At 66.9% G+C, this 13,483-nt stretch overlaps 2 protein-coding genes across 4 annotated transcripts; both read left to right on the top strand.

Moving 5' to 3' along the window:
• Positions 1-820: 820 nt before the first annotated feature.
• SEPTIN5 (septin 5) lies at positions 821-8,006 on the top strand (the record flags this gene model as incomplete). 3 transcript variants are annotated; one of them, XM_082852530.1, is made up of 12 exons in its annotated part: positions 821-863; positions 1,010-1,020; positions 5,226-5,322; positions 5,424-5,510; positions 5,751-5,874; positions 5,953-6,087; positions 6,193-6,310; positions 6,399-6,500; positions 7,293-7,389; positions 7,474-7,609; positions 7,727-7,829; positions 7,937-8,006. In XM_082852530.1, the coding sequence occupies 12 exons, from the start codon at positions 821-823 to the stop codon at positions 7,991-7,993; spliced, it is 1,110 nt and encodes a 369-aa protein (XP_082708656.1). In that variant the 3' UTR covers positions 7,994-8,006. The 3 variants fall into 3 exon arrangements, with proteins under 3 accessions (XP_082708656.1, XP_082708657.1, XP_082708658.1); XM_082852531.1 differs by lacking the exons at positions 821-863; positions 1,010-1,020 and adding an exon at positions 4,530-4,616; XM_082852532.1 differs by lacking the exons at positions 821-863; positions 1,010-1,020 and adding an exon at positions 4,536-4,622.
• Positions 8,007-8,894: 888 nt separating this feature from the next.
• GP1BB (glycoprotein Ib platelet subunit beta) lies at positions 8,895-10,002 on the top strand (the record flags this gene model as incomplete). The annotated part of the gene is made up of 3 exons (XM_082853724.1): positions 8,895-9,054; positions 9,125-9,161; positions 9,354-10,002. The coding sequence occupies 3 exons, from the start codon at positions 8,895-8,897 to the stop codon at positions 10,000-10,002; spliced, it is 846 nt and encodes a 281-aa protein (XP_082709850.1).
• Between the last annotated feature and the right edge of the window lie 3,481 nt (positions 10,003-13,483).

Raw genomic sequence — 13,483 nt, 5'->3', positions numbered from 1 at the left:
CAGAACAGAGGGTGCCGAGGTGGGCATGGGGGGCGCAGGCCTCAGGTTGGGCCCATCCTGTCCAGGATGGCGGCTCATTCCCCACCAATAATCCTGGAAAGGGGGCCAGCTAACGGCCCAGGTGTGTGGGCTTGCAGAGCACCGAGCAGCTGCAGGAGAGGAGCTGGGGCTGGTCCCCCGCCACGCATCAAGCTTTCCGCACAGTGACCATCACCTTTCCTGCCACTGCCAGGAGCAGGACTCCCCAGGCCAAAGCCTCCGGCGTCCATCCTGATGAGGTGAGGAGGGGCATCCACTGACCTCAGTGGGCAGAGCATGCCGGTGGGGGGCGGGGAAGTGGCATGAGGCGGGAGACCCCAGGGGCAGGCTTTACAGGTGGGCCACACCAAGGATGGCCAGAGGTCAGGCCTGGACTGGGGTCCCACGAAGGCAGAGGAGTCAGCCCGGGTCTGGGCAGGGGGCCGGGTTGTGGGCAGGGACGGGGTGGAGGGCGGGGTACGTGCGCAGGGGCCCGGCAGCGGGGAGGGGAGGTTGGCAGGGGGCGCGGCCGCGGGGGTGGGCGCAGAGCGGGTCTCGCGGTGTCCGGGCGGCTGGAGGCGAGGGCGTCGCCCCAGGCAGCAGGCGCGGGGTCTGTAGGGGCGCCTGGGTCCCCGCCCCCGCTGGCCGCTCCGGGTCGCGCGTGGGCGCGGCGGGCGCCGATTGGCTGGCGGGAGCGCGGGCGGGGCGGGCGGCGGCGCGGAGGGGCCGGTCACCCCGCAGCCCGGCCTCGGCCTCCGCTCGTCGCCGCCCCGCCCGCGCGCACGTCCCCCCGGCGGCCACCATGAGCACAGGCCTGAGGTACAAGAGCAAGCTGGCGACCCCAGGTGAGCCCGGCGCCCGCCCGCGCGCGCGCGCGCACTCCTTTGTCCCCGCCGCCCGCACGCCTCTCACCGTGTGTCTCGGTCTTTCCCCCGCCCGCCGGCCCGGGCCCGGACCCCGACCCGACCCCCGACCCCACCCGACCCCGCAGAGGACAAGCAGGTACGTGTGCGCCGTCGCTCACCTGGCCCGCTGTCACCCATTGTGCCACCAACGCGCGGCGCCCCAACGCGACCCCGCCCCCGCCGGCCGTCATCCCGCTCTGTCGCGATAACCGATAACCGATTGTCAGCCTTGGCAGTGCCGCCAACCCGGGGCTGCAGAGGGGAAGAGCGGCCGCAGTGCCTCCGGGCCTGGCTCCTGACCCTCGAGGCATGGCGTGCGCTCCTCCGCGGATGGGGGATGGGCTGGGTGCCCCTCTCCCACTGGTCCAGCACCAGCCTCTCTTTGCTGACCTGGCCCGTGGCCGTGTGCTGGGGGTCCTGTGTGAGGCCATGGTCATGAAAGGCCACGGGCTGGGGGGGAGGGGTTTGAGTCCACCAGCCAGGGCCAGTCCCTGAGCAGCCCCACAGGGGAACCTCTGGCCACCCCACCCAACTTCTCTGCATCTTATGCCTCCTCTCCACACACACCAATGTGAGTGGGCTGATCTGTGGCCAGGCCTCTTCCCCAGACTGGGAGTCTCCAGGGCCTGGTCTGAGTCATCCCGGTGCCCAGCACCAGTCTTCAGATCTAGGGGGTACAAACTGATTTCTCAAAGGGCCGGCCTAGACCCCAGCCTCCAGGAATAGAGGGTCGGACAGGAGGCTGGCCTGGGTACTCGCTGTGAACCTAGCTGAGGTCAGGTTTAAACAGCTAGGAGACCCCAAGAGGGCGTGGGGGGGTGGGTAACCGGGGGGAGCTGGGGGTTCTGGGGCAGCCCTGCTGGGGGCCTCTCTGGCTTGGGCTCAGCCATGTTTAGGGCAGAAAAGAAGAGCCCAACTCTGGCATCAGGGTGGCCTTGGCAACCCTCGTCTGGGATGGGGGCTCACACCCTGGGTGGATGCTGGGTGGAACCCAAAGTCTTGGCCTAGGTGCGGCAGGCGGGCCAGGAGTGGCCCAGCAGGTGGGGTGGGGGCTGGGAGTCACTCCTGCCCAGTGCCAGGCCCCTAGCAGGGATACGCCCCACCCTGGGACGGGTGAGGCTTACAGGGAGGGGCCACGACCACCTCATCCTGCCAGCAAGGGGCTCCCCGGGGAGCCCGGGACAAGAGCTGCCTCCCCATCATGGCGGGTCAAACAATGAAGGAGATGCAGGGACACACTGCCACCAAGCTATTGTTCAAGGGAGAGAAAGAGGGAAGGCCTGGGAGACCAGCCCCCCTTGTCCTGGGCCTGCGGGCACTCAGGGACCCCCCGGCTGAGGCTTGAGCTCCTTCAGGCCTGTCTACTCCTCCTGGAGCTCAGCTAGGACCAGCCTTACCTGTCCCCTGCTCCCAGGACCAGAGGGAGAGAGCATTATGCGGGTGGGGTGTGGGGTTCCCTGGGAGCAGGGCCAGGGAGCCCGGTGTTTGGGGAAGGCTCCCCATGGGTCTGGGGGAGCCGGAAGCCTGCAGTAACTTTGCTGTTCCATGGTTGGTGTTACTGAGACTCAGCCTGTCTGCACTCTGGGAAAGGGGGCAGGGGAGCTCTGTGGGCCCCCTCTGTGCCCACCCATCTCAGACACTGGGGAGGGCTCTGGTGGTCCTCTGTGCTCCCTCCTCCAACTCCCACCCCATCTCTAGCAGTGGTGGGGCCTTCACTGGCTCTGGCAGCTGGGGTGGTTCTAAGAATGGAAATGCCTCGAGAGTGTCAGGCACCAGGAGGAGGTGGGGAGGAGGTGGGCGCAGCAGTGTCTGTGGCTCGGGAAGTCCTGAGGAGTATTTGTTGTGCCTTGGGGGCCAGAGAAAGGGAGTGGAAGGGCCCCTTCCTTGGGGACCCCCCAGGGAATCCCCAGGCCCCATCTGGACGAAGTCAGGGGACGGGGCAGGCAGGCAGGGAGCTGGTCTTGTCCCCCTGACCCGGACCTCCACTGAGGCTGTGCCTTACCGATGGGGAAACTGAGGCCTTCTGGGGGCAACGAGCCCATCAGGCACCAGGCTGTGGGGTGCCAGCTCTGTCTGTCCTCCTGGAGATGCCCTGGGCCCGAGATGTCAGCCTGTCTGGGCAGGAAGTGGGCCGAGGGGCCATGTCTAAATTGGAGCCAGGGGTGGAGGCTGGGTGGGACTCAGCCCCAAGGCCCCTCGCAGGTCCGCGTGGTGGAGGGCTGGGGCCAGCGCAGAGGCTTTCTCAGAGCCAGGGCTGGGGGCGGGCTGGGGAGCTGGGGCCTGTGGCTCCCCCCCCCTCTCGGATGAAAGGCTCCCCTGTTCCCAGCAGCGGGCCCACCCCTCCTCCCCAGGTGCCAGCGGCCTCCAGGCCACACAGCAGCAGCATGAGCCTAGACAGGGGGACAGAGGCCCCTTAAGCGGGGAGCCAAGAAGGGAGGGCCGAGGTGGGGGAGAACTGTGAGGCCTCCCGTTCCCACTGACGCACAGTCCAGGGACACGTCTCTTTGGATCCCCAGCTCCTTTGCAGGCCTCCCTTGCCACCGGGCTGGTGCTGGCTTGTTCAGATTCTGGTGGGTCCTGCGGGTAGGGTCAGTGAGGAAGGGTTTGGGGGCTCAGGAGACCCCTGTGGTCCCTGGAGTGGCCGCACAGGTGTGAGGGCTGAGCTGGCTGGAGCCCTACAGGCCCTGTGTTGCCCAGTCCTGTAAGTGAGAGCAGGGTGGAAGCTCAGAGGGAGTGTTCCCCTTAGGGGGAAGGGTTCACTCCAGCACCCCCTACCTCTGCTGGCAGCGGCTGTCTGGGGGCAGAGGTGGCAGCGCAGGGCTGGCCGGCGGGCTTGTGGAGCTACGCACTGGCCACAGCTTCCAAGTTTGCAGAGGTGGGGGTAGGGGTTGGGCATCTAGTGCTCTGATCGCTCCCTTCCCCAAACGTAAGCCTCCGCGGGCCTGGGTGGGGAGGTGGGCTCTGCCCTCGCACGTTCCCAACTTCTCTCGGCGGCCACGGCGGTAAGAATTCTCCAGACACACGCGCACACACGCGAGGGGCGGGCCGTGCGTCGGTGGGTAGCTGGGGGCGCCTCTGTGACACCGCCGCGGGAGAGTAGGGGGACCGGGCGGGCTCCCGCGGGCGCACGCGTGGATGGGGGCGTACTCGGGCGCCCTCTGGCAGGCGGGACGCGGCAGCGCAGACCCGGCCGTGGACCCGGTCCTCCGCCCACCCGGCTGTGTAGTCGCTGGACTGACGGCCTGAGCCGCGCCGCTCCGCGCGCAGCCGCCCGCCAGCCCGCCGAGCTGGGCCCTGCCCTCCTCAGCTCCGTGGCTCCGCCCGCGCGGCCCAATTTCCAGGCGACTGTCTCCCGGAGACCGCGCGCTCCTCTCCGGCGCGAGGGCCCGCCTGTGCCTAGGGCCGGCGAGCGGCTTGGTGGCCTCGGGGTCCCGGCATCGCGTGAGCGCCTCCCCTCCGAGCTTCGGTTCCCGCGTCCGTAACCCGTAACCCGGGGGCGAGAACAGGGCCTCGGGGCCGCACAGCGCGCGAGCCCCTGGCGCACGGCTACGCCGGGTGGGCCTGACGCACTCTGGGCCCCAGCGCAGCGGGCAAGGTCCCGGGGTCGCTGCGATGGACTCGCTGGCGGCACCCCAGGACCGCCTGGTGGAGCAGCTGCTGTCGCCGCGGACCCAGGCCCAGAGGCGGCTCAAGGTGTGTGTGGAGAGGGGAGCGGAAGGTGGGTCAGCTGTGCGCCCGCCCCCCGCGCACGGACTGGGGATGCGACGGGAGCCGCAGGGCCGGGCTCCTGGGGTGGGCGCCGGAGGCCGCGGGAGGCTGGGCGCCGCTGTCTATAAATAGCCCCTGCTCCGCCGTCGCCGCAGCCAGCCACCCCCGCGGCTGGATCGGGGCCAGACGGGGCCTCCCACCCCTTACACTCGGGAGGGGTGAGTATTGAGGTGGGGGCTTCTCCAGCCTCTGAGGGCCTTGGGCGTGTGTGAGGGGTCTGGGTCCTGGTGCCCTCTGCCCACCGCCCAAGGGGGGACACCGCCTTGCCCGCTGTGCCTGCCACCTCCCTCCACACGCACACAGACTCCATCTCGGTCCCTGCGAAGAAGCCCTCGCGGGCGCCTCCACCCTCCACCCCCACCTGCCTTCCACCTCCAGGGCCTTTGCCCACAGGCCCTCACCCACTTCTGCCATTGAGATGCCCCCTCCCTGGGGACTCTGCCCTGCTGCCCCCTGGCCTGAGCTGGGTAGGGGCCAAGGCACCGGGCTGCCCCAGGAACCCCAGCGTGCCCCTGACCCGCCCGCCCCCGCCAGGACATCGACAAGCAGTACGTGGGCTTCGCCACACTGCCCAATCAGGTGCACCGCAAGTCTGTGAAGAAGGGCTTCGACTTCACGCTCATGGTGGCGGGTGAGTGGGCCGGCCTCCAGGGCGTGGGGTGGGGCACTGGCAGCCAGGCTCTGTCTGGGGCCTGGGACCTGACCCGACGTCCTCACTGCACCTGTGGGCAGGGGAGTCGGGCCTGGGGAAGTCCACACTGGTCCACAGCCTCTTCCTGACTGACTTGTACAAGGAACGGAAGCTGCTCAGTGCTGAGGGTGAGTGGGCCCCACGCGGCCCTGGCGCTGCCACCATCCCCTGCTGGGTGACCTCTCCAAGGGCTCCTTCCAGGTCCAGCCCTGCTCCTCTGTCCCCAAAGCATGGGTCTCCCGTTCAGGGTCCAGATCACCGCCGGGCCACATAGCCAGGGATGAGAACAAGGGTCTGGGCTGCCCGGGGTGGGAGTGAGGGTCACAGAGGGTCTGTGAGGGTCTGTCCCCCCACCCGCCTTGCCACAGAGCGCATCAGCCAGACGGTCGAGATCCTGAAGCACACGGTGGACATTGAGGAGAAGGGGGTCAAGCTGAAGCTCACCATTGTGGACACACCAGGCTTCGGGGACGCCGTCAACAACTCTGAGTGGTGAGGAAGGCCTGCCCGGTCTGCCCTGGCCCCTGGCCACCAGCCACCAGCCTGGCCTCATGTGCCCCCTGCCCCCAGCTGGAAGCCCATCACCGACTACGTGGACCAGCAGTTTGAGCAGTATTTCCGGGACGAGAGTGGCCTCAACCGCAAGAACATCCAGGACAACCGTGTGCACTGCTGCTTGTACTTCATTTCCCCTTTTGGGCACGGGTAGGTGGCTACCCCGGGCCAGGGGTGCGGGTCCTGCCCATCCCTGCGGCACCCCCTCCCACCACCACCACCCCATGAGCCCCTCGCCCCGGCTGCTCTCCACAGGCTGCGGCCAGTGGACGTGGGCTTCATGAAAGCCCTGCACGAGAAGGTGAACATCGTGCCCCTCATTGCCAAAGCCGACTGTCTCGTCCCCGGTGAGATCCGGAAGCTGAAGGAGCGGGTGAGCCTGTGCGGTCGCGGGGCGCAGCGGGGACTCTGGTGGGGCCAAGGGCACCAGCCCCTCACCTGATGGCCCTTGCCTGCCGCAGATCCGGGAGGAGATCGACAAGTTTGGGATCCACGTTTACCAGTTTCCTGAGTGTGACTCGGACGAGGATGAGGAGTTTAAGCAGCAGGACCGGGAACTGAAGGTGAGGCTGCAGCACTGGGGGTGAGGGACCCAGAGGCCACTTTACACCAGGTCGGGAGGAGGGCCCGGGCCCAGGTCTGACCTGGGGGGCAGGAGTGTTTTGTCCAGGCCGTAGAGTCTTCACCTGGGGCTGGGGCTAGGGCGGCCCAGGTCCCCCGCTGACTTGTGTAGTTGGGTCCCCATGTAGTTAATAGGTCATGGAATGCTTGCCAGGATCTAAAGGCACAGCCACTAGCCAGGCCCCCACCCTGGCCCTTCTCTCAGCCCCCTCGCCATGCTTCACCCACAGAAGGGCCTAGTCCAATGGCCCCAGGCCTGTGCATGTCCTGGCTCCCAGAATTCTGAGCTCCAGGGGGAGGGGGGGTGGCTTTGAGTGCCCCGGGGGTTAGAGTGGTGATGGCAAGCCCAAGCTGGGGACAGGTGGCCACCGAGTCAGGAGCAGGGTGGACCTTTCACCCCAAAGTCAGCAGGGGTATCACTAACAGGAGGCATGGGCTCTGCCCTGGGAAAGGAATGGGGAGGCACTAGATGGAGTGGCTGTTGGTGGTGGGGGTATCAGGAGGGGGGGTACATCTGATGGGCACGACCCAGCCCTAAGGTGTAAGCTGTACCAGTTCTGGCTTCAGCTGGCAACAGAGAGGCCAGAGGTGGGGACAACAGTGTCTCTTTGGGGAGAGCTTGTTGAGGGTCATTGTGGAGGGGCGGGCCAGGTGCTTAGTGCCCATGCCCCTCTCCCACCACTGACCCCACACCCATGCTAACTGGGAGTGAGCCCTTGCACCTGCCCCCCCAGGAGAGCGCACCCTTCGCTGTCATCGGCAGCAACACGGTGGTGGAGGCCAAGGGGCAGCGGGTCCGGGGGCGTCTGTACCCCTGGGGGATCGTGGAGGGTGAGTCGAGGCCTGGGGCACAGCATTTGGGTGGGAAGGCTCCCCTGGGCCGGCGCCTCACCCACCGCCCGCCCCCGCCCACAGTGGAGAACCAGGCACACTGCGACTTCGTGAAGCTTCGCAACATGCTCATCCGTACACATATGCATGACCTCAAGGACGTGACGTGCGACGTGCACTACGAGAACTACCGAGCGCACTGCATCCAGCAGATGACCAGGTGCGTGACCCACCCGCCCTCGGACCTTCCCTGACCCCCACCCAGAGGTGTGGGAGCCACAGGGTATCGAGGGTCAGCCCAACCCCCAGCAGCTTATCCCTGGTGTCCACCTTGCAGCAAACTGACGCAGGACAGCCGCATGGAGAGCCCCATCCCCATCCTGCCACTGCCAACCCCCGATGCTGAGACGGAGAAGCTCATCAGGATGAAGGATGAGGAGGTTGGTAGGCAGCAGGGGAGGAGCAGGGGCTGGGGGTGGGGACAGGGCCAGGCCCGTCCCATCGCACTTCTCACCCCACCCTCCGTTGTTCCTGCCCCGCCCCCTAGCTAAGGCGCATGCAGGAGATGCTGCAGAAAATGAAGCAGCAAATGCAGGACCAGTGACCCCACCACAGCCCCACTTTTCCATGGATATACTGCCAGTTTCCAGGCTGGCCCTTCCCACCCCTGGACCCCGACTGGCCTGGACTCGACACCGGATTCGTCTGGATCGCTAACAGGCCTGGACACAACCCCAATTCGAGTGGCCCAGACCTGGACTTTTCCCTACTGTTCCTGAACTGACCCAGAGACGCGGGGTCGCAGCCCCCAGCCAGCCCTAATTTATTCTCAGCATCAGCCCCTCCCGTCATTTGTGTCTGCTTCCAAGGGGCCTGGACAATGGCCCCCACAGCCAGCCCTCTCTGGCCTTGGGGGAGCAGGAGCTAAGTTGAGTGGTGACTTCTGAGATCTCCCCCCAACCCAGAAGGTCACAGCACTTAGATTCCAGGCCCTACTCAGATGGGCAGGTAAACCAAGGCAGAATAGGGGAGCAGGTCCGCAGGATCCTGGGCCTATTCCCTGCCCAGGGCTGCAGAGTGAACTTGGGAGCCCTCACTCTGTGCTGAGGTGGGCCAGGTCCTTCTTACCTCCTCACCCACTCACCAGGTAGCTCAGCGGGCAGGTTGGACAGCCAAGCAATTAGGATCCCTCCAGACCTTAGGAGGCCAGCTGGCTGCTGGGGAGGAATAATGGGGCTGGGATGCTTGTAAATGCCTACGCCCCTCCCCCACGGCCATGGCCCGGCTCCAGGAGCAGTGGGTGGTGGGCAAACTGGCAACCCCCATCCCTGGACCACCCTTCCCTGTTGGTCGCTGGAGGCCTGTTCCCCGCAGCAGCACTGTTGCCCCGGGTTCCTGAGCCCTTGGTCCCCCATCCCTCCACCCGCATGATCCCTGCCCCCAAGCCCCATTCTCCAGTTTGTTCAGTTGTGAATGCTGCGTCCTGTCCTGGTGACGGGAGAACAATGTTGGTGAACGTCGAAGAGGGTGTCCGAGTGCTCCGTGCGCCCCTGGGAGCGAGTGGGGCGGAAGCCCGGTCGGCCGGCAGCCTGGCGATAGCGCTCTATCTGCGCTGCCGGCTTGGCCTACTGGTTATTTGCGACGGGGCTGTGGTCGGTTCGGCGGGTGCGCCGGGGACTGGCAGGGGCGGGGCGGCTTTATCGCCCGGTTCTGCGGCTGCTGCCTGGCGCTCCAGAGCTAGCTGGACCGCTGTCCTCTCGCCATGGGCTCCGGTGAGTCTGGGGTCTGCCCGGGCCAGGCCGCTCCCTGAGTAGAGTCCGATGGGGAGGTGCTCTGTCCTCTGGGCTGTAGTCGGGAGAGGTTTGGGTCAGACTTAGAGGGCACTTCCAGCCGGTGCCGGGCTGTCGGGGTGGAGAGGCTCGCGGGTGATGGGGGGCACGCGGGTGCCCCGGGACCCCGCCCAGGAGCCCCAAGGGCCGGGCTCACCGCGGCGCTTCCCTTCCAGGGCCGCGCGGGGCGCTGAGCCTAATGCTTCTGCTGCTCGCGCCGCCGGGCCGCCCGGCCGCTGGCTGCCCGGCCCCGTGTCGCTGCGCGGGGACGCGCGTGGACTGCGGGCGCCGCGGGCTGACGTGGGCTTCGCTGCCGGCCACCTTCCCGCCGGATACGACCGAACTGGTGCTGACGGGCAACAACCTGACGGCGTTGCCACCAGGGCTGCTGGACGCGCTGCCGGTGCTGCGTGTCGTGCACCTGGGCGCCAACCCCTGGCGCTGCGACTGCCACCTGGTGCCGCTGCGCGCCTGGCTGGCAGGCCGGCTGGAGCGCGAGCCCTACCGCGACCTGCGCTGCGCCGCGCCCCCCGCGCTACGGGGCCGCCTGCTGTCCTACCTGGCGGAGGAGGAGCTGCGCGTCGCCTGCCCGCCTGGCGCGCTCTGCCGCGGAGCGCTAGCGGCGCAGCTCCTGTTACTCTGCCTTGGGCTGCTGCACGCGCTGCTGCTGGCGCTGCTGCTGTGCCGCCTGCGGAGGCTGCGCGCCCGCGCCGCGCGCCGGTGGCCGCTGACTACCCCGCTGGCGGAGGAGCCCGCGACCCCCGAGCCGAGCGACTGGCGCTAAGCCGTGCGGCCGGCCCGCTGACGGCCCCCCGCTCCGGCCGCATCCTCCGCCCACACGATCTCCCAGACGCTCCCTCCACCGCGGCCGCGCGCGGGGGCCCCACTGCTGCGCGCGCACCGCTGGCGACACGCTCGCACCCCCTGGACCTGGATGCCGAAGCGGGCCCGGGGCGAGCCGCTGCCCAGACCAGTCGAGCCCCCCACGCCATCTCCAGTGCGAATAAACCCTGCTCTCCATCCGACCGATCTCTGCACGGTGCGACTCGGAATCCCCCCCTCAAACCCAGAAAGAGCTCCGGGGATGATTCAAGGGGACACATCGCATGTTCATACACCCAAAATCACCTTCTGGGGTGCGCGCAAGGTCTGGGAGTGAACTCACCTGCCACCGACTCTCCCAGAAGTTCTAGTGAGAAGGCACAGAAGAGCTGGAAGTACAGTGCCTACACTGGCGGGAGTGAGGACACAGGGGACAGTGAGGACAGTGGACAGTGAGGACACTGTGGAGCAGTGAGGACACTGGACAGGACAGTGTGGGGACGGTGAGGACCCCACAGGAAGTGTAGTTGCCAGAAAGAGCAGATGCTCAGAGTGGCGGTTTCCAGGAGTCAGTGAGGGTCTTCCAGGTGGCTCTGAGGACAGTCCAGGGTGTGAGGTTTCCCTGAAGGCAGTGACTGTGCCACACAGGCAGCTTTCAGGGTATCAGGGGTGCACTGGGGATGGTGAGGGCGGTCGGGTGGCCCAGCAGATGCTTCCAGGGCATCTGAGAGAGAAGTTCTGGAGGGCAGGTGAGGAGGGAGCGAGTGTTGTGAGCTGGGGTCCACGTAAAGTTCCCTGCAGGGGTGAGGAGGCACCTGGGGTTGCAGGTCTCTGAATCGTGTCCTCCACCTGGCCGCCGCCTCCTGCAGGAAGGCACCTCTGACTGTTTCTGAGTCCCTGTCTCCCCGTCCCAGCCCTGGATCCAGGCTGAGCCACCAGGGCCTGGAAATCCTCTGTGGGTGTCCCAGTGAGGCTCAGGTGCTAATGAGGGCCTGGCGGACCCAAAGAGGGCCTGATGCATTTCCCACTATTGGGGTCCTGCTCCCGCCCTAGGTGTGGCTCCCACCTGTCTGGCCCTGTGAACAATGAAGGCTGCTTGCTGTTCACCCCAAACAGGACCCTGACAAGGAGCCTCGGGCCTGAGCCCCAGCTGCCTGGCACAGGAAGGCCCCCGGCTCCTCTGACCGGGTCGGGGAGGCTGCCACTGACACGGCCTTTGTCCTGGCCTTTGTGGGACAAGACAGATGGCCCTCCGGTCAGGCTGATGCTATCTCAGGGCTGCCGGTGGGACGTGAGGCAGGAGCCACCCCCTCCTTTGTGGGCAGGTGCATGGCATCCGGCCCATTGTGGGCTGCAGTTGACTGTCTGGCTGTCCATCCAGCCTTATCACCACATCTGGGACAGCGGCCCCTTTTGTACAAATAAACTGCCACCCTACCTCCCCAGGGAGTGTCCCAGAGCCCCTGGTGTGGGTCAGAGGCCACCCCCTAAATTCAGCCCCAATGTGGTGCAGGAAGCGGGTGTGACCCCTACTTTCTAGAGGAGGAAACCAGATCCCAGAAGCGGGTCTCCCTGCTGGGCCCCAGAGCTTTCTCCATGGCTGCACTGGGAGCAGAGCTGAAACCAGGCCCCTGGGACCCACTCTCCTCCTCACTGAGGACTTTGGGGGGCAAATGCAGGGCCCAGAGAAAGTGGCCTTGGGGTCCTAGGTGACCCCAAGCTAAGAGAAGGAGGCCCCCCTGGGCCATGGGACAAGGTCCCAGCACGAGCTGTGAGAAGTGGTGAGCAGGAGCCCAGCTCCACGGCCAGTGTCCTGCTGAGAGGGTGGGCATGAGGGCCCCGAGGGCCAGGAGATGCAGAAGACTGGAGCTTCTTTGAAAGAGGGAAAAGACTGGCATCACAGTGTGGTCAGACTTAAGGAAGAACTTCCCACTCGGACAACGGGGCAGTGGAACCACATGGTTTCTCCAGGCTTGCCCCTCCCTTTTGCCAGTTCTCCATGATTTTGATGGGCTCCGGCCAAGGTACTGACCACAGGGGGATGCCGGCCTGGCCTCGCTGGCTGACCTGGCCCAGCCTGCTTGGAGCCCCCAGTCCCAATCCTGACCCTAAGCTGACCCTCCACACACTAACCCTGGGGCCTCAGCCTCCAGAGTGTGGGGAATTGGAACAGTTCCAGCTCAGGGACCCTGAGGAGTGGACACCCCTCCCCCAGCTTCAGGGCCTATGGTGCCCCTCCCTCCAGCACTGTCCTCCATCTCATGGATGACACACCTGCCCCAGGGTCCCTTCCCCACTGATAGGCTGGTCCCCTCTGGGGCCTCAGACTCCTTCCAGATGGGAACAGGTCAGGGTCCACTCAAAGCTCTGCCAACCCCTCATACCTGCAGCCCCCAGGCTGGTTGATTCAGGGCCCCCTGCCCTGCAGCCCCAGGATCCTCCGACCACAGACTGGCCCCCCAGCTTCCCGGGGGGTAGGGGGGTGGCCAGGGGTGTGGCTCCCAGGACCCCCCCAGTCTTAGATCAAGGCCCAGCCCTTCCCAGGGCAGGCATGACCTTCCTGCTCTATGTCCTAACTATTCAAGGCCTCCACTCAACATGTCCTCAGCAGGGCGCGTCCTGGCCCTGCCCTGCCCAGACACGTGGTGCAGGACCCTAAGGCTGCCCCGGGGCTCAAACCACATCCTGGCTAGTGAGCGACGACCGAGGGGTTGCATAGAGTGAGCCCCGGCAGGGCCAGACGGCGGCGCAGTTAGACAAAACCCTGACCTGCGCGGGGAGCCTCGGTGTTTTCATCCCTGAAATGGGCTGATGCCTGTGTCTCGTCCTCCCCGGGCGCGCGACCCCAGCCCGGCAGCAGAGGGCGCTCGCGACCTGCAGGAGAGCCTGTGCAGGGCTCCCGGGGCGGAGGGGCGCAGGGCGCAGAGACACCAGGCTCGCCGGGGAGCGGTGCTCAGAGCAGGACCTGCCCAAGCTGGAGGGGGCGGGCCCCGGGGTCCGCAGATCGCGGCCGTGGGGGCGGGGCGGGGAGGGAGAACGAGGGGACGCCCCCCCGCCCCCGCCGCGCGCTGACAGCCGGTCGCGGGGAAGATAAGGGACCTCTTCCGCCGGAGGGGAGTTGGGGGGGTGGTCAGCCCAGGTGAGCCCTCCGCCCTCCACCGCTTTTTGGCTCCGTAAACACTTATTGAGTCCCTGCTGTGTGCACCGGGCGGACGGGGGCTGCGAGGCCGCATGGAGGGGACCATGAGAGGCTGGCTGGCTCCCGGATGCCCAGGGAGTGGGACATGGGATCCGCCACCTCCTGACCAACCTGGCGGCGGAGTGCGGGTCCCCAGTGGGCGCCTCCTGCCTGCGGAGGGGCCGACCGCTCGCTGGGCTTGGACTCGAGGGGCCCACGCGGACGAGGCCCTGGGAAGGGCTGGGGGCCAAGCCCTGGCCATGAT

Source organism: Leucopleurus acutus (assembly GCF_964270905.1).
Source record: "Leucopleurus acutus genome assembly, chromosome: 13".
Taxonomy (NCBI): domain Eukaryota; kingdom Metazoa; phylum Chordata; class Mammalia; order Artiodactyla; family Delphinidae; genus Leucopleurus; species Leucopleurus acutus.
Note: the sequence above shows the minus strand (reverse complement) of the source record. Positions and strands in the feature narration are given on the sequence as shown.